This window comes from Hydra vulgaris, chromosome 03 (genome assembly GCF_038396675.1).
Source record: "Hydra vulgaris chromosome 03, alternate assembly HydraT2T_AEP".
Taxonomy (NCBI): Eukaryota; Metazoa; Cnidaria; class Hydrozoa; order Anthoathecata; family Hydridae; genus Hydra; species Hydra vulgaris.
This window is the reverse complement of record NC_088922.1, coordinates 19,407,447-19,427,500: the sequence shown is the minus strand read 5'-3', so window position 1 is coordinate 19,427,500 and position 20,054 is coordinate 19,407,447. Positions and strand designations below refer to the sequence as shown.

General features: G+C 24.9%; 1 protein-coding gene across 1 annotated transcript in view; it reads right to left on the bottom strand.

The window, feature by feature from the left end:
• Window positions 1-19,924, bottom strand: part of LOC100198762 (WD repeat-containing protein 18) — a 26,629-nt gene extending 6,705 nt beyond the window's left edge. Inside the window, exons 1-7 of the mRNA XM_065792582.1 lie at window positions 19,702-19,924; window positions 12,456-12,566; window positions 9,703-9,836; window positions 6,979-7,129; window positions 6,712-6,855; window positions 6,583-6,638; window positions 3,235-3,359 (exon numbers count right to left, since the gene is read on the bottom strand). Coding sequence (XP_065648654.1) covers window positions 3,235-3,359; window positions 6,583-6,638; window positions 6,712-6,855; window positions 6,979-7,129; window positions 9,703-9,836; window positions 12,456-12,566; window positions 19,702-19,896 — 916 coding nt within the window. The 5' untranslated portion in view covers window positions 19,897-19,924. The remainder of the gene's footprint in view (window positions 1-3,234; window positions 3,360-6,582; window positions 6,639-6,711; window positions 6,856-6,978; window positions 7,130-9,702; window positions 9,837-12,455; window positions 12,567-19,701) is intronic.
• Between the last annotated feature and the right edge of the window lie 130 nt (window positions 19,925-20,054).

Below are 20,054 nucleotides of genomic sequence, written 5' to 3'. Positions count from 1 at the left end.
CAAGCGCTTAAATGTGTAATCCAAATTAATTTCCTCAATTGTTAACTTTTGTTAACAGTTCTTTACAATTGTTTGATATGTTGAATTTAAAAACATAAAAAATACAGATTTTTGCTTTATATAGGGTAATACAAATAGTGTATTGGATGTTGGAATTAAGGTATGCCCTAAGTTAGAAATACTTCACTATGTCACGTTCAGACATTTTATGTTGTGTTCAGATACTAATACAAAGACATTCAAACATTGCATGTTGCATTGAGAAGCTTCATGTTGCGTTCAGACAAATTTAAAAATCATGTTATTTAACAACATAAACACTAATGATAAGTTAAAGTTATAATCATAAATATATTTAAAATTATAAATAATTTAAAATTATAAATATATTGATCTAATTACAACTTATATAAATTTAACATTACAAATGTCACGAAAAATTACAGAATGACAATAAGTTAAGTATGATGTTGCATTCAGACAAAAAATATTTAAAACATAAATAACTACAAAACAACAGATAAGAGTGGTTACGACCTTGTGTTGAAGAAAAAATGAAGAGTAAAACTCACAGTACAAAATAAAACACTTAAACAAATAAAAATATATTTTAATTAGATGTATTATGCTAAGCTAATTAGCCTATATTTACAAATTTAAATTTTATTGTTATTACATATTTTTAATGAATGATATATCAGTGAGCCAAAAAATACTTTTTCAGAATAATCATAGAAAACATAATTTCAATGTTTATATTTACCAAAATAATGTTGAGAAACTCATATAGTAATACTTAGTGTGTATATATATATATATATATATATATATATATATATATATATATATATATATATATATATATATATATATATATATATATATATATATATATATATAGATATATATATAGATATATGTAAATCATGCTAGTGTAATTTCGAGCTAAAATTTGAAAAGAAAATTACAAAAAAGCGTAATAGAAATAGAAAAATAATTTGGTTCAACCCCCTGTACAGCAAAAATGTTGTAACAAATAGAGGTAAAATTTTTATAAAATTAGTAGACAAACATTTTCCTCCCTCTAATAAATTACATAAGATTTTTAACAGAAATACCTTTAAAGTAAGTTATAGTTGTACAAAAAATTAAAAAGAGTTATAAAAGGCCACAACTATGTGTTAATTAATAAAAATGATCATATAAAAGAAAAAAACACTGATTATTGTAATTGTAAATAAAAAATAGATTGCCCTCTAAATGGAAAATGCCTTTCGAAAAATGTAATTTACAAGTGCATTATTTCCTCAAAAAATAACCCTGATAAACGATATATTGGCTTAACCGAGGGGGAATGGAAAAAACGTTATGCCAACCACAAACAATCATTTAAACACAAAAAATATTTAAAAGAGACTATGCTGTCAAAATATATTTGGGATTTAAAAAAAAGAAAAAATTTTAATTTACAATGGTCTATTCTAAAATCTGCCCCTGCCTATAACAACATTTCCAAAAAATGTATGCTATGTTTGCAAGAAAAATTTAAAATAATTACTCATTTAAATCAAGAAAATTTATTAAATAAAAAATCTGAATTAATTTTTATATGTAGGCACAAAAATAAATACCTCTTAAAAAATTATAAAAACAAATGACCAAATTAAATTATCCCCATTCCAAAGAAATTTATTTAATAATTACTTTCTGTAACTTCCCGTTAAACAAAATATATAGTAATTAAAAAAAAAAAAATTATTTTTATTTTAAGTTAATAATAATTTATAACTTCCTGTAAAATATTTTTTTCTATAAATTGAATTTTAGTCGAAACATGTATCATTTTTTATTTAAAAAAATGGTTTTAAAAATTAGAAAATTTGTCTTTAAGAATATATATATATATATATATATATACATATATATATATATATATATATATATATATATATATATATATATATATATATATATATATATATAAATGCGATAAATTATGAAACTGCAAGCAAAAAAATGAAATCTTTTTCTGAAATTCTTGATTGGGCCGCTTATGCGATATCTGAAAAACAAAACCTTTAAATCAAAAACTGTTTTCAGATGTGGATTCAACATTATCGATTTAGCATATAAACATCAAAATTTTAATTTTGGCTAAAAATCAAATTTTTCAGACCACTGTGTAACAGTATAATTGCTCATATGAAGGAAAACATAGCTGAACGTAAATGTTCCACCTCAGCATTAAGAACAGCAGATAGGGTCATTTAGGATGAAGCAGCAATGTATCTAAAAAGCAGCAATGTATTTAAAAAACTTCATTGATTTTAATACAAACATTTTATTTCAATGTCATTTTATGGAAAAAATTATGATTGTACTGACAACAAAAAGTGGGAAAAAGATCAATTGGTTATTATATTGGTTATACAGTAATTGTTCTCTAAATATATTCCATAGGAAAGTTGTCATAGCATATATCAATTCTACAGTAACATTTTCGGCAGTGGGTTTCTTAAAACAACAACTCAATGACTAGATAAATGGATTTGTAGTTACCTACCTGGTAGTAATTTTATCTAGTAAGTGTTTTTCTGGTTTGATTCTAATATTCCTTATTAAATTTTAAAACAAAAACATCTGTCTATTATTTTATACCTATATACTAAATACTCACTCCTAGTTTATGCTGGGATGGGTATATTCAGTATAACTAGGAAGATAACATGGGTGACTTGTTCCACATTAAGAATAGGGCTTCTCAGGCAATGATTGCCTGAATATAACAAAATTTGTCTATGGCAAATGATTTAAAAAGTTTCAAGGAAAATCAGGTCAATCTGAATGGAATAGAATCATTAAATCTATGAAACATGACTCTTGAACTCTTATCTTATTGTACTAGCGAGTAAAAAATCTGAAGAAAAAATTATCTGAGGAGGAGAAACTTTTACAGACTTGTTCCAATAAAGATACTAGCAAAGTTAAGATTGAAAACATCATGATATCTCTGGCTTAAGAAAATTTGATTAAGAAGTGCCTTACATTTTAAAGTCATTTTAAAATTAAATTACAGTAAATGGACACATTTTTGAACAATTTGAAAAAAATGACTACATTTATGTATTTAGTGATATCTTATTATTTTACTAAAGTTTTGCCAATTTATGTGTGTATACACGACACCCTCTATGTACTCACTCACACATTTATATAAACGTTATAATAATTTACCTTTAAATTGAAATGTCCTAAGACATTGTTTACTCGATATATGCCAAAGCTTTACATTACAATCAAATGAGCCAGACAACAGCTTAGTACCGTCCATGCTAACTGACAACGAACTAACTTCCTTTCTAAAAAAAAAAAATAATTTTTAAATCACTTTTAACATAAAACAACATCAACAACAAAACAAAAAATTATATATATATGAGTAATATATAAATATATAAAAAAGATACACACAATTAACAAACTAAATACTTTCCAGACTGAATGAAAATCGGTTATATGCATAAACACAAAAATATCAAGCCTTGATCATGTGACCATGGTCAAAATTGAATGAATTTAAATAAAGAAGTATTTGCAATCAAACATACAAAAACTTAGACTTATTTAAAGACTTGGTAAACAGATATTTCAAGATATTATAGTGCATGTAATGGGAATTAAAGATATTACAGTGCATGTAATCTAATGGGAATTCAAGGACCACTTCAAGACTAACTGAGATACTACTTTCTTGTAACATGTTCTGTAAAGAGAGCTTAAATTCTGTGGAGCTGCTAATCAACCTTCTCAACACCAAACATGTGTAAGTTATAGACGTTTATTGCTGATGGATAATGCCATCCGATGTTATTAGTTCATAAACTCAATTCTAAACTATCTTCTTTTGCTTTTTATGAACTGGCCAAAATGGAGTCTACCTTTGAATAAAACAAGGGACTTGGCAACACTCAAATTCTTAAGATAATTAGGTTCATTGTTGTAATTAAAATGTAGGAACTTGATAATAAATTTCCAGTCCGTTTTGATTCATAGTTTGGAAAATATTCAAGTCCAATAAAGATCAACTGTGTACTAATACATGGTTAAATTTGACTTGTGAACCATTAATATCACTATGAACAATAAAATTGGGAACAATATCCATTAGTAACCTAAAAAGATTTTTAATTACTAACTACTGATACAGGATTCTGTACATAAGAATTTGTTGCCTTGTCTGGATTTTCCTTAAAAAAATCTTATGCATAGTTTCACTTACAATAGATTCAAGTATTTGTCAAGTAGTGGTTGAAAAAATCAAGGGTGAAAGGGTGCTTTTTACTCCTACTCTGACATTCAAACCTTGAGATGAAAACCTTAAGATGAAAACCTTGAGATGAAAACCTTGAGATGAAAACCTTGAGATGAAAACCTTGAGATGAAAACCTTGAGATGAAAACCTTGAGATGAAACTTAATTTTTTTTTTTTTTTAAATCAAGGGTGAAAGGGTGCTTTTTACTCTACTTTGCCATTCAACCTTGAGATGAGCTTCAAGATTGAGATGAGATGAAACTCAAATATTATATCTTCATTCTCTTTGCCATCAACTACAACATGCTGGGAGCAGTTGTCAGTTTAGTGACAAAAGTATCTGCAACTTGTTAACAAGCTTGAGTGCGAACAGTTACTAAAAACAAGCTCACCACCAGAAGTAGAAACAGGAACCTGTTTTCTACAAGTAGAACTGCATATACCTCTACTGTTTTAGATCATAGGTTGGGGAGGACTAATTGAAATAGAACAACATCCATGTGTATACACAGGATGTGTATCGACGATCTTGAGTTTCTTATGCATTTCTGCAGAGGTTGGAAAGTTTCTGTTGTTAAATAAGAGGGAGCATTCGTTTTCAATTCTAGCCTCGATCAAAGTTTTTACAAAGCTGTTGCTATCAGTTTCTATAATGCTGACATATTAGATATAAATAAATCTTGTCATTGCCTTTTTTGGAAACTTTCAATATTTTAAGCTTGTGAGGATAAATTCATCTTTAGAACAACAGCTACACTTCATTTTTTTCATATTCTATAATGCTCTCAGAATCATTCATTTTATTATTATCAGGATCATCTCCACCTCTTCTCTTCGGTAAAAATATTAGAATAGTTATTGTTTACTTGTATAGTTAATTTTTTTGTGAGCTATTTTTAACACTAACTTTTTTTATGATTTGTTAAAGATCTAGGAATGGAATTAGCATGCTGTCAAAATTTACAGCTAATGAGATTTCAATATAATAACCACCTTATACTGAATAAAAAGGATAGTAAATTTAAAAAAGGCAGGTCAGACATTATGTAGAAATATTTTTCATAACACGCAGTCATTTTTATTTTAGTACAACCCTCTCTCAACTCTATAACTCTGAAACACGAACCTTGACGAAAAAGGCTGTTGTGCGGAGAAAAAAGTTGAGTGTGGTACTACCAGGGACATGGTGGGGACTGAATTGCACAATAAAACACAGGAGGTCTTTTTTGTCAATTTAAGTTCATATGGTTTTTTTTTGCAAAACAAAGATAAAAACAATGAATAATAAAAAAAAGTTGTCACTTCCCCAACCCAAAACCTCAGTCAACATAACAGCAAGTCTCTTGCATGTTCTCCTAATATCAGTCAATATCTGTACTTAAGCCCTCACAGCTCCCTAAATCAGTATGGCACCAGATTGCCTATCTAAATTTGCTTTTATATTTGCATAAAAAAACAGGTTGATTTGGGGTAGAAATTTCATCATAAATAACTTAAGATAATTTTCATAGCTCTTGTAGGTTAAGTCTTAACCCAAAAAGGAGCTAGAGTCATTCGCAACACTGGTTAAACTCAAATAAGCCTTTTAAATTTTGATGGAAAGATATATTGAACTTAAAGATGGTATCCAAAATTAAATTAAAGTGATTAATTGATTATTAATATCATGAAAAATATAATTAAAAAAAAAATCAAAATTAAAAAAGGAATGTCATGCACAAAATTCATTATCCTCTTTTTACTGTACAAACTTAAATTTATTATAGAATTATATAAAGCATAGTATTTATTCTTGTTACAGTATCAATAATACATATTATGCTCTATATAATTTGTTTATCCAAATTATGATTTGCTTTTATTCACCATTTGCTAAACATTTTACAAAAAGTAGAGCAACCAAACTGTCACGTTCTTACTCAGCAAGATGGAACAGCATGGATTATGCCTTGCTTGACTACTTTCTATTCCTTTAAGAAAGACTGCTTTTGACAAAAATAGCTCAGTTTACTAGCTGTTCCAGGTTATATGCATGGTTTGAGATAAAGGAAGAACCCAATAAGGTAGACTTGGAAAAAACCGCATCCAACTTCATTGATAACAAATGAAATGACTAAAAAATGACTCATCTAACTGGTTTGTTATTATGATTTAAGATGAGAGTATCAGTAATGTACAGGACTCTAACATACAATAGGATATTCTTGCGTTTAAAAATATTTAATACTGAGCCATTATGTTATTTTGATGTGTTTTAAAAATTTACTTACATATGAGCTTGAAGTGTAGATTCATTAGTAGCAACATGAGTTTCTCTTACTTTTTCCTTTAAAAAATTAATGATTGATACAAAGAAGAGAATTTGTATTAAAGTTTTTAATTAAGAAATGTTTACTTACTTTTGAATACAAGTTTACAAAATGTATCTTCCCATTTGTTGTACCAGCAAAAAGTCTTTTTTCATCTATATCCATAGTAACTGATGAACAACTATTTTCAAAGAGAAAAGAACACACCAGGGTTCCTGAGCTCATATCATATATCTGTGGATAAATATGGAAGAAGTAAAATTATTTACCAATAATAGAATTTAAAAAATCTAAAAAAGTTTGATTAAGAATATATCAAAACTCTAAGTAAACTAAAATGAATATGAAATTTAAAACCTTGCATGTTTGGTCTAAAGAGCATGTTGCAACATGACACCGCATTCCACCAATCCCAACATAAAAATCTTTAATTGGTAATGAGTGATGGGATAAAATAAATGTGGGCTTCTCTGAATCATCATTAAAATCATCTTTTGGCTGACAAATACTAATGCATTTTTAAAATCAATTTTCATCATTTTTTAAATTACATCTCATCTAATTACCTTAATCACATTTTCTAATAATCTAATCATATCATTTAACTAATCACATCTTCTACACTTTCTCAAGATGTAACTGAGAACATGATAGTTGTAATTAAGAAAGGTATATTATATAGATACTCAAAACAAAGTTCTTTGCATTTTTAATTTCGTTGCCTTAATTTACTTTGTAATTTAAGGCTGATCGAAATAATAATATATTATCAATAAAGTAAAAAAGTCATGAAAAAGATATTTAGCAATGTAGTGATAACAGGAAATAATACAAAAAAGACTGACATTTTGGATGTAACTGGAAAAAACCCAACCGGTGTCGATTGGACCTGTCATTTATTTTTTAATATTTTGTCAATTAAAAATTATTTTAATATTTGTCAATTGGACCTGTCATTTATTAGTATTATTGAGGATTCAGGTAAATAATAAAATATAAATAATCTATTTACAAAAAAATATGAGGTTTAAATTAAATTTAAACAATGTCATTAAAAATAACTGTAATTTCATCCAAATAGACTGTCTCACGACCATTTGTGATATGACTGTTGATCTTCCTATTTTTAGTTTGTTATCATTACTGTTCATTGTAGTAGGCTCCTTGTGCACTACTTTTAATGAAAACAAAGCTCTTGGTGATTGCAATTGGTGAAGCAATTGGTGATTGTTATTGTGCTGATGTTCATACTAAGGTTAATACCAAAGCCTTTAATACCTCACAACCAAATTTTGAAACTGATAGAGTCATAGCTAGCAATGGGCATGTTGTTACTGAAAGCTTTGTATAAGAATGGATGGATATAATGCCTGGGGCTCCCCAGGAATCGGTACTTGGTCCACTTTTAGTTTCACTCTTCATCAACGATCTGCATGATATTATTAAACATCTAATAAAATTTTATGCAGATGACAGCAATTTTATTGCATTTATTAAATCACCAGATGATTATGTAAATTTATAAAATAACATTTATAAGGCTGTTGCATGATCACAACTTTAGTTCATGCCCTTTAACATTGAAAAATGTAAGGTTATGCATTTTGGCAAAGATAATCAAATCAGATCTAAACAAATTTATACAATCTATGATTATGAGGGCAATCAACACAATCTCATTATAACAAAATCCAAATAAGATAATAGAGTCATTGTCTCACATGACTTTCAAGTTAGTGATCAAGTGCAAACCACAGCTTAATCAGCAAACAGTATTATTGGTATTTAAAAAAAAGCATTTTGTAGCAGCAGTCTAAAAATGCATTTTTTTAAATACCAGTCTACATCAGATCAAATCATTAATATACAGTGCAGGCCTGGTCACCATATCTCAAAAGAGATATTGCTATACTTAAACAAGTTCAATATATTGCAAAGAAAAATAAATCTTTAACTAAAAATTTACCTTATAAAACAAGATAACAAACTGTTAGATCTACCACCCTTAAACAACGCTGCATACATAGAGACCTCATTGAGCAACTCAAAATTTTCATAAACATCAACAAAGATGAATTTTACACTCCACAATGTGTAGATTATCTTAACAGCCATTTTACAAGTTGCGGGGTCACATTCAATGTCTTAAAATGCAATTAGTTAAAAACTGCAATAAAAGATGTTTAATTTTTAAACCAATCGCATAGTTAGACAATGGAATGCACTATCAGAGTATACCATTAATTCAACATCAAATAATAATTTTAAAAGCAACCTCATTTGTAACTATTTATATCATTTGTAAAATTACTTATACTGATTTCTGAATAAACAAAGTCATTAAATTATCTTAATATCTTCGTTTTGATAGCCACCAATGTCAATTGAGAGTCACTTTTAATTTGTGTTAATGCTTCTTCATTTTGATCTTCAGTCAATTTTTTTTAGCTTAAAACCACCTTTTCTGATAAAATTTGAACTTCTGCTGCAATCCAAATTGTAAGTTTTGAGTCACCCATCATTTCACTCAGTAGCTAGTCACCCAATTATCATTTTACTCAGCAACAAGAGTCACCCAATTGTCATTTCACTCAGCACATTCAACAACTCTTTATCTGTCATTTGATGAAGATAAACCGTAATGTTTTCTTTCAAGTTGTTCAGTTGTATGTATTTCATGTCGACAAATTTAAATATTTGGATCTGGTTGTTCCAGAATTGGATGTAAACAAATTTGGCAAAACAAATATTGATACACATTTAATTTAATAACAGACTTTCAGGTCAAAGTTAATTAACATTTAACACAATTATGCATCTCAATTACATATTATGAATTCTTGATTACATATTGTATTTCTTAATTACATATTACAATTTCTTAATCTCAACTTTCATGTTCTTAAATAAAAAAATTCTTGAAAAAGAAGTCACAATCTTAAATATAATCATGAACTGATTTCTAAAAAATTTTTAATCTCGAATAAAACTAAAAATTAAAGTGAATATAATTGAATAAAAGATTTTTCAATTATAATTTGATAGAAATAAAAACTATAAAGTTAAATAAAAAAAACTCACTTTGAAAAATTCCAAATAAGCAAAAGGTTATCATCTCCACACGATAGAAAAAAGCTACCATCACGTGAAAAACGAATGGCATTGATGTTTTGATAATGCTTTGAAAGGATCTTTATTAGGTTACCTGTGTTTATCTAGATTTTTAAATTAAATTGTTAAAAGAAGAAAGAACTTACAATAAATTAAATAAAATATACTAACTTTATATAATTACTAATTATATGAATGAGTAATTGTTTTATATCATTTTATTCATATCATTTTGTGAAGCAATTAAATAAAAGAAACTAAAATAAATGAGCGAGATAAATAGAAAAAATAGTTATATTGTTATGTTTGCTACATTGTTACTTTTATGATTATAGTTTTTTTAATAGTTTTTGTTATAGATAGTTATTTTAAATTGTTGCAAAAAGTTCAACACTCATTTGATAAGTTTGACATCAAGCAGCAAATTGTTCCAAATAGGTCCGAATAGGACCTATTGAGTCAAAAGCACTTAGTTTTTGAATAAGAAAAAATCACTACAAACTCTACAATTAATTCAGATTAATTTAATTCAGACTTTGATGTGTCAACAAAATGAAGGTTTTGCAATATCACTTTTACATAAAACAATTTTAAGTAAAAGTGATATTACAGTCATATATGATGGAATTCGGGTATCAAAAAAAGAAAGAAGAAAATTGCATGAATATTGACAAGTTTAGCCTTTTCTATTGATCAGATTTTATATAATGTACAAAATTTAAAAAATTCATGAAACCAAGGTTGAAAATTTTATTTGCCTAATGAACTACCAGAAGACTAAAGCAAATAATCATCTATGACACAAGAATATTTGCTTTCTTGGGATAGGTTTCCATTTAAAGATCTCACATATACGACAAACATATATGAAGAGTTGTTTTTTGATTTTAGGAAAAATATGATGACAGAACATCATTTAGTATGACAAACAAAAAATATTTTTAAATTACAGAAACTTAACTTTATATTTTTTTTAAGAAATACCTCAACCATTACTTACAAGATATTTTATTCCCTGAATCCATAAAATCCCAAATACTCAAACTCAATTCCAAATTATTCTTTAATTATTACTCTTTTCCTCTTTCCTAGAACACCCAAGAACACACTAGAACACTCAAGAAGACACTAGAACACTCAAGAAACATGAGTTACAAAAGTGCTTATAAAAGTGTTGCAAAAGAGTAAGTGTCGTATGCTTCAAGAGTGTAAGAAGCTTACCAGGTCATCAGATCTTTTTATTCAAATGATTACATATCGAGCACACAAAATAACGGGCGGTCAACAATAAATAACTACCTGAACTGATCAAAATTGCTATTTTGACCTCCTACAATGAGTTCTTGTTGGTACAGGTTGACCAGTTAAAAAAATCTTAGTTTTAAAAAATAACCATTTACAAACCTGGATATATTTCAAAAATAATAAATATTCATAATAAATTATTTTAGACAAATATTCTGAAAAATAGTTTAAAATATTTTGATAATTTTTGATAAGCTACTTTCATTTCATAAAATTTTGCCACTATTTGCGAAGTCATTGCAATGAATGAAACTTATCAACCCATTTAGCAATTTAAATGAACTATAGTTATCATTAGCACATTTCTATTTAGTCATCAAGAAAATGATTAGCATTAGTAATTTTTAAAAACATACAACAAGCGTTGTAAAGCATTAGAGGGTATTAAATTACAAAAATCTTTTTAAATTAAAATTTTCTCATGTTTAATTAATCACTTTATAAAAATCTGTATATATATATCAACCCTCGGAATTAGGAAAAATGAGGTCGGCAATAATTTCCCAATCTCAATCTTTTTGAGGTCGGCATCAGGTTGGCAAAAATTATTTGATACAAAGGTCTAACCATAAAGCATAGAAACAAGGTCAGCAATTTTTTGCCGATCTCAAATACTTTCAGGTCGGCAGTTAGATCGGCATTGCTGAATGCCGACCCTAATTCTGAGGGTTGATATATATATATTTATATTTGCAAACACACATTAATATATTACATGTTTGTGTAAAAAGATAAATAAAAGCTTTCTGGGCTTGAAGGAACAGTTACAGTAAGAAGTGCAACCTTACTGAATGATAAATAACACAAGATTTTATTCTAGTTGATGGAACAGAAGATGGACAAAATAGAAAGAAATGAAACCAAAAATAGGACAGAAGTTAGAACTTAGCAACTAGAGCAGGTCTAACTACGTTTAGATCTTGTATAAAGAAGAAAGAACATCATTAGATTATATTTTAATAAATTAAAAAATTATAAAAAAAACCAGCCCAAATATGACCACAGTATTTGATACAAGAGCAAATAAAAGTTATATAGAGGTAGAGAATGGAATCAGGAGAGAATGGAATTTCCATGAAAGGTCAGTAATAAAGAATAATCTGAAAAGACATAAAATTAAGGACTCTTTATAAATGTATGTATTCATTTCTATACATTATGTAAAATATATTTACATAAACTATAAAATGGCAATACAATAATTTCAATAATTTACAATAATTTACAATTTACAATTTACAATTACAATTTACAATTTACAATTACAATTTACAATTTACAATTACAATTTACAATAATTTACAATTTACAATAAATACAATAATTTCAATAATTACAATAATTTCAAAGTATTTATGAAAAAATGTTTTCCATATGCTCTAATGATTCAGAAATAATTGGACTTTGATAAATCTTACCTGCCAAACATATATTTTTTCTACCAATGCAACAATACAATAATGACCATCAGGTGAAACAGCCAGAGAAGATATTTTTCCCGGACAGACAATCTTTTTGACAATTTGCTCCTAATAAAAAATAAGTTAATATCAAAATTTAAGTTAATATTAATATAAACTTAAGTTAATAAGCTATTGTTATTTAGTATTAAAATATTTAAAATACTTTGATTAAATTTAAATAACAACAAATTAAATAACAGTTATTGTGTGATATAAGAATTTTTATCTTTTAATAATTTTTTTTTTAACTAAAAATTTTTATGTTTTAATTATTTTAATTAAAAAATTTTATGTTTTAGTAATATTTTCAATATAAAAAAAGATTTATCTAGCTCATATATGTTTCCAGATTTATGAGCAAAGACAAATACATATTTGAAGGTTTTAATTTTAGGATGTTAATTTGCAATTGTTTTTGAATAGTAGAAAAAAAAAGTTCTTTATTAGCTTAAGTTGTTTTCATAACTTACTAAATGTAAAAATAAAATGTAAAAGTGTAGATTTAAGATCGAAGTGATAAGCAAGTGCTTAATAAGGATTTATATACAAAAAATGATATTGAGTGTCCACTTTGATGACTTTGAAGTTACAGATTAGAAATTTATTTTCATGGCGATACTTTGACATATGCTCATTTTGTTTATTATATGTATGTATGTATGTATGTATGCATACACACAAACATATATATATATATATATATATATATATATATATATATATATATATATATATATATATATATATATATATATATATATATATATATATATATATATATATATATATATATATATATAAATTAGTAAAAAACACTTATCTAACTTTTATCTTCGACTTGAAGTTTCACCATTGCTGGATCATCAGGAAGAGTTACTAAATCTCAAAAAAAATTCAATTTATAGAAAAAAATATTTTACAGAAAGTTATAAATTATTATAAAATATTTTTAATTACTATATTTTTTTGTTAACGGGAAGTTACAGAAAGTAATTATGAAATAATTTTTTTTGGAATGGGGATAGTTTAATTTGGTCATTTGTTTTTATAATTTTTTAAGAGGTATTTATTTTCGTGCCTACATTTAGAAATTAATTCAGATTTTTTATTTAATAAATTTTCTTGATTTAAATGAGTAAATATTTCAAATTTTTCTTGCAAACATAGCATACATTTTTTGGAAATGTTATTATAGGCAGGGGCAGATTTTAGAATAGACCAAAGATAAATAGTCGAATAGTCGAAGATAAAAGTTAGATAAGTGTTTTTTACTAATTTATTATTGCTCTGTTCTTTAAGAACATTGAGCACTCTATTTGCAAAATGCACTAACATAATTTACATATATATATATATATATATATATATATATATATATATATATATATATATATATATATACACACACAAAATATTCAGCTACAGAAAAAAATTGTTTATTGTTTTAAAACAATAAATATAATGAAAATGTTAAAAAATTAATTTAAACAAAATAATCCAACAAGCATGTGAATATTTATTTAGACTATGATCATATTTTAAAAATGTAAAAAAGCTTTCCTAATAATATTTGGAAAATAATTTTAAGAAATATACAGAAAAAATTTGGAAATATAAATGGATTTTGTATAGTTAAGAATATCTGATGTGTTTGAAAAGAAATGAATTTGTATACACATACAAATGAATACACAAATGTGCACACAATAGAAACAAGCGTGTACAAATGTGCACATAATAAAAATGATTGTATGCAAAAGATGTTTAAATACTTTAACTTTTTATACATAAGAATTATAAGTTGCTGATATGAATCACCCTTAGGGATCATCCATAAAATATGCAACACTAAACTTATTTTAAAAATAGAAGTAAGAGATCATTTGCTCTTTTGGGTGGCAATTTTCATTCAACTTAATGTGCTATTTTAATTTTTGATTTCATTAAAGATTCTGCAAAGAAAAACTTTTGAAATTTTTTGTTTTGTTTATTAGTTAAATTCAGCATTGCATAATTTATGGACAATCTTTGAGAGAAATTTTTTTTTTTTTTTCTAATGTTTTATTTTGAAGAAGTTTTGTGTTTTTTAACTATTAATATTTTTATTTATAATTATGTTTATCATTTATTTTTATTTTTAAAGTTTCATAGAATAAGTGCATTAATGTGTACATAAATCAGCTTGATTAGGCACAGTGGAGTGTACATACATCGACTGATATCATTAGGGATAGGCGCAGTCGACACACATTGACTGAGGGTTAAGGTTTTCGCAGACATTTTTGTAATTAAAAAATTTTATTAGGGTTTTTAATTCAATTTAATTTATATAAAATAATTAATAAGTTAAATTACACTAGATTTTTAGGTGAAATAATCAAAACTATTATTAATAAATACACACGTACAAATAAGAGAAAATTAGTTGTAAATGTGTACAAATAATGCCTAACTAAATATAGCATAGAGTAATTGATGAACGATAACCTTTACTGTTTTAATTATTTGATGAGAAAGTTACAAAAAAAAACTTTTTTAACTTGTATTTCCAGAAAACTATTTAGATGTGGAAAAAATAAAACTTTAAAGAAATATCCGGAAACAGGTAATCCCTATTTATAAGTTACTTTTGTTCAGGTATCGGAGATACAGCAACAACCAACAATAAAACTTTTCTTTAAAAAACCTTACTAGCTTAGCTAACTCTTAAAAACTTATAAAAAATTATAAATTGTTTTATTATTCATATTATGATTGATTTTATCACATGATAGACATAGGTACATACTTTTAATGAACACTGCATTCATTAAAAGTATGTACTCTTAAAATATACTGGCCTATATAAAAAATACATTTCTTATATTTAACCATGAAATGCTTAGGTATTACTTGATTAAATTTAAAATTTACTACAACTATGATTATATATATATATATATATATATATATATATATATATATATATATATATATATATATATATATATATATATATATATATATATTGTTCAATAAGCAAATTTCACTTATTCCTTAAAGTTATTTATTAATTAAACCTATAAGGACTTTTATTCCACCTTTTTATATTATTGTAATTTGAAATGAAATTCCTTATTAGAAATATGTACAAACCATACATTAAAGTTTTTTAAACAAATTATTTAAACTATATTATTTATTATTTAAATTAATTTTATTAGTCATCACAAGGCTTGTATATATTTCTATGCTTCCTGATTGCTGTGCTGCAAATGGGAAACAGCTGTTAGCTGTTAACCATTTTGATAATTTAAGTAATCAATATTTGAATTACTTTAAATTAAAACAATTAAACAACTTTATAGACAAAAAAGAACTTAGATGTAAAATTAAATTGTTTTAGTTTTAATTAGTCTTAGTTATAATTTTCATTTTTTGCTTTTTTTTTATTTTTATTTTTTTAATTTTTTTTATTAACTGAATAATTTGAAAACATGTGCAGCAGAGTTCGCAAATTTAGTCATAAGCACAATGGAGTGTACATATATGGGCAACTCTACGGCGGAAAATGAAAAAGTAGTCAAATTTTATTCTCTTTTTCGTCAGCTTTTAGCAAATAAATATTGATGTAGACAAATGAAAGTTTATTTAAAATATACCTTTAGTACTAAAATTAATTAATTTAAGTCAATTTTATGCATCCCAAAGTTACAGTTTTTCTCATTGTCACATGATAAAAAAAGTATCATTGTAAAATTTTATTTTAACCATGAATTTATTTGCATGATCAGAATTAATTTAGATTAAATTAGAAATGAATTATGCCATTATGTAATTCTTATTTCGTCAACAAAATTTTAACTGAAACTTTATATTAAGAGAATTTGGAAAAAAAATCTTATTTTTTTAATGTTTAATTAAAACCCACAACAGATTATTATTGATATTATTGTTTTTTTATTTGTTTATGTATTCTTATTTTGGTTGACATATAAATATATAAAAAAAAAAAAAAAAAATTGTAAAAATATTTTAATTTAGACAATAAAATTAAAAAAAAAAAGATTTATTTGCTAATCTCCTAATATAGTTAAATATTTTTTTTTTTTTTTTTTGTAAAACAAATTGTTTGTAAATGCAATTAAGGGGGGTCAACCATAAAGCACGTCACCCTATATTTGTCAATTCTTAACTCCTTCCCTCCTGTCACAAACAATCACATATACCTAAACGGTGATAGCAGTTTTTAGGTCAAAAAAATTTTAAAAGATTTAAATGTAAATACTTTGCAGCATTTTAAAAATTCAACCTAATGAAAATAAGGCAACACGCATAAACGTAAGAAGTGTAAGTAGAAATTTCAATAAACCAAATATTTTATTTAAATAACTCAAATAAGTTAGTAGTACTATAATAATTTTTTAAGTTGCTCTTGATCTTGTGGAAAAATTTTTTTCGATTTGATAACTTTCATAAATATTATGAAAAGTAAAAAGGAAGAGTGCCTCCAGTTTTTTAAAATTTCCTTTGATGACTATTTTTAATAAATGAGTTCAATACTTTTGTCATTCTTTTGTTATGTAACTCTAACTCTTAATAATAGATATAAAAAATCCATGATAATAATCGCTCGGTAACATAAGTGATGAAACGTAAGTTAAATAAATAGTATAAAAAAAAACAGTTTATTTTCCTTAGCCAGTCACATCTGATAAAATGTTATATATTTCTTAAATTGGTATAGAATTCTCAACATCTTGTGAAAGTTTCTAATACAAACCGCTTTATTGATTCGCAGAAATCTGACCTAAAAGTTGAATCGATTTTTTTACCATTGTTTTCCGCCTAACGTAAGTTAAGTGGCATTTTCAGTAATAAGTTCGCCCTCTTTCGGCCAGATTCAAAACTTTTTAGCCTATTTTATTCTTTAGACTAACAGCTTTTATACAAAATAGCTAAAAGTTTAATTTACAGTTTAAATAAGCAAACATTTGATAAAGTTGTTGCACGTGTAATGTAAGTTAAAAATGGAATTGCCCATATATAAACTATGGGTTTTGGCTTGAGCTTATCAGGTGCTCAAAATAATGGCCAGTCAATCATAGGTCATTAAAATCAAAAACTCATATAGGTAATAATTGCTTAATGCTCTATTTTTACATATTAAATTATCGGTTAGATTTAAATAAAAATTTATAAAGTTTTATCTGATGAATTTATTAATAAAGCAGCAGAGTTGTAAAGGCAGTTACCATTTTCCATTGACCTGTAAAGTCATAACATATATAAACTAAACATAACTAAAAAAACATATTTAATTAAAGATTTTTTGTCGAGAATTGATGTTTTATAAACAAAATAAAACATAAAAAAAACGTGTTTAAACTCATACTTTAAAACAATATAGACTTCATTTTCTTTTTGCATGAGAATAAAAGATCTTAAATAAAATCCCTGATTCAATGCATGTACTTTTATATAAACAATGTTTTTTAATTTAATTTAGTATGTATACATATATATCAGGCCTTGTTTTAAATGAAAAATGCTTAACGCAATAACCTAATGTGAATTTGATGTCATAAAATTCTCTTTTTAGAGACAAACTTTTTTTATGAAAATTACTGCAATAATATTAGTTACCGCAAAACAAATTAAATATTATTTAACTTCTTTTTTATTATTACTATAAGGGAGTATTTTTTTTTTTTTTTTTAATATTAAATAAATAAATTTAATATTACATTTTTAAAATTGTTTGATATAAACAAATTTCTTTCTTTCCTCAACATTTTTATAAATGAATTAAAATATGTTAAATTTTTTAAAATGATTATTTCTTAAATAATCATTTTAAGAAATTTGCTACTTTTTTTCATTTAAGTAGCAAAAAAACTATTCATTAAAAAAGAAAGAAAAAAGAACAAACTCTAAAAGATCAAAAAGATTAAAGAGCTGAAAAAATCTTTTTCAGCTCTTTAATCTTTTTGATCTTTTAGAGTTTATTCTTTTAAATTTTTTATCTAAACTTTATCTGAATAAATTTGCAACTGCAAGTGATTTTTTATTTTAAAAAAATTAGAGAGTAACATATAAAAAAATTACATTAACTTATTTACTTTATTTATTAAAAGTTTATTATTTTATCAACGATTTTGTTGTATAAGCAGAGATTATTTTTCCAAACATCATGCATTAAAATTATATTGCTGTATATATCATTTATTAAAAAATAATCGCTGAACTTTGCATTATAAAATAAAAGTTTAAACTATGTTTTGTGCAAATTTTTGATGCAGCCATTTATTTAAAATTTGATTTTGACTAATAAAAAATTGCTTAGGAAGAAAAACCAAAAAAACAATTGCGATAAAAATGAGCTGATTTTTTTTTAAGAATAAATAAAATTTAAACATATTTAGTAATATATTTAAATAAAATTAAAATATTTAGTAATATTTTTAAATAAATTTAACAGTTAAGTTAAACCCAAGCATAAACTTTAATTTTAATAAACTTAAATATATTTTTTAAATCAAAATTAAATTTATATTTTTTTTTTTAATTAAATTAAGAATCGCTTACTGTTTACGTAAAATCGCTTAAGGCGTACAAATATCACTCAACACGTAATGCTTTAAAACAAGGCCTGATATATATATATATATATATATATATATATATATATATATATATATAAATATATGTATGTATATATATATATATATATATATATATATATATATATATATATGTATGTATATATATATATATATATATATATATATATATATATATATATATATATATATATATATATATATATATATATATATATGAGGCTATTATAGACTGTTTTCAACAGTGTCGACCATATTCGGGCACAGCCCAAATTAAAATTGAGGACATTTTTTGTTTGTTTTTACAGCAAATATTGATTTTTTTTCGTGAAAAAACTCTGATTTTCAGCAATATTTCCAATATAAGTACAATTTTCTGATTCGAAACTCCTTAATCCGAAACTCCTTAATCGGAAAACCTTAATAATTTGTGTTTTAAAACTATTTTTTTTATAATATAAAAAACTCTTTAATTCAATCTTTTAATTTTAGCAAAATAATTAGTAAAATTAGAAATTAAAACTAATTGTAAAACAATAATTTAAACAAAAATATAATAAATTATAAATAAAAAAAACATTAAAATAGTGTATACTTACATTATGTGAGTCATAAATATGTAAAAGCTGTTGTTCATGTTGTCCAGATATGATATAGTCATTTCCAACAAAATCAACACTATTTCTAGCACATGCTCCATTTTTAAAGCTTTTTAAAATGACGCCTGTTGTAAGGTTCCAAAAAGATAAACAACTTTGCTCACCTGTTGCATCTGTAATTAATGCAGCCTCCATTAAAAATTTTTTAATATTTTTAGCTGTAAAAAAATTCATCATTAAGAAAACTAAAACTATAAAACTGAAAGTTAAAATAAAGATAATTAAAAATTAAATTTGGAGATTTAACTTTTAACAAATATTGAAAACATTAAAAGTATTTAAATATTAAAAAA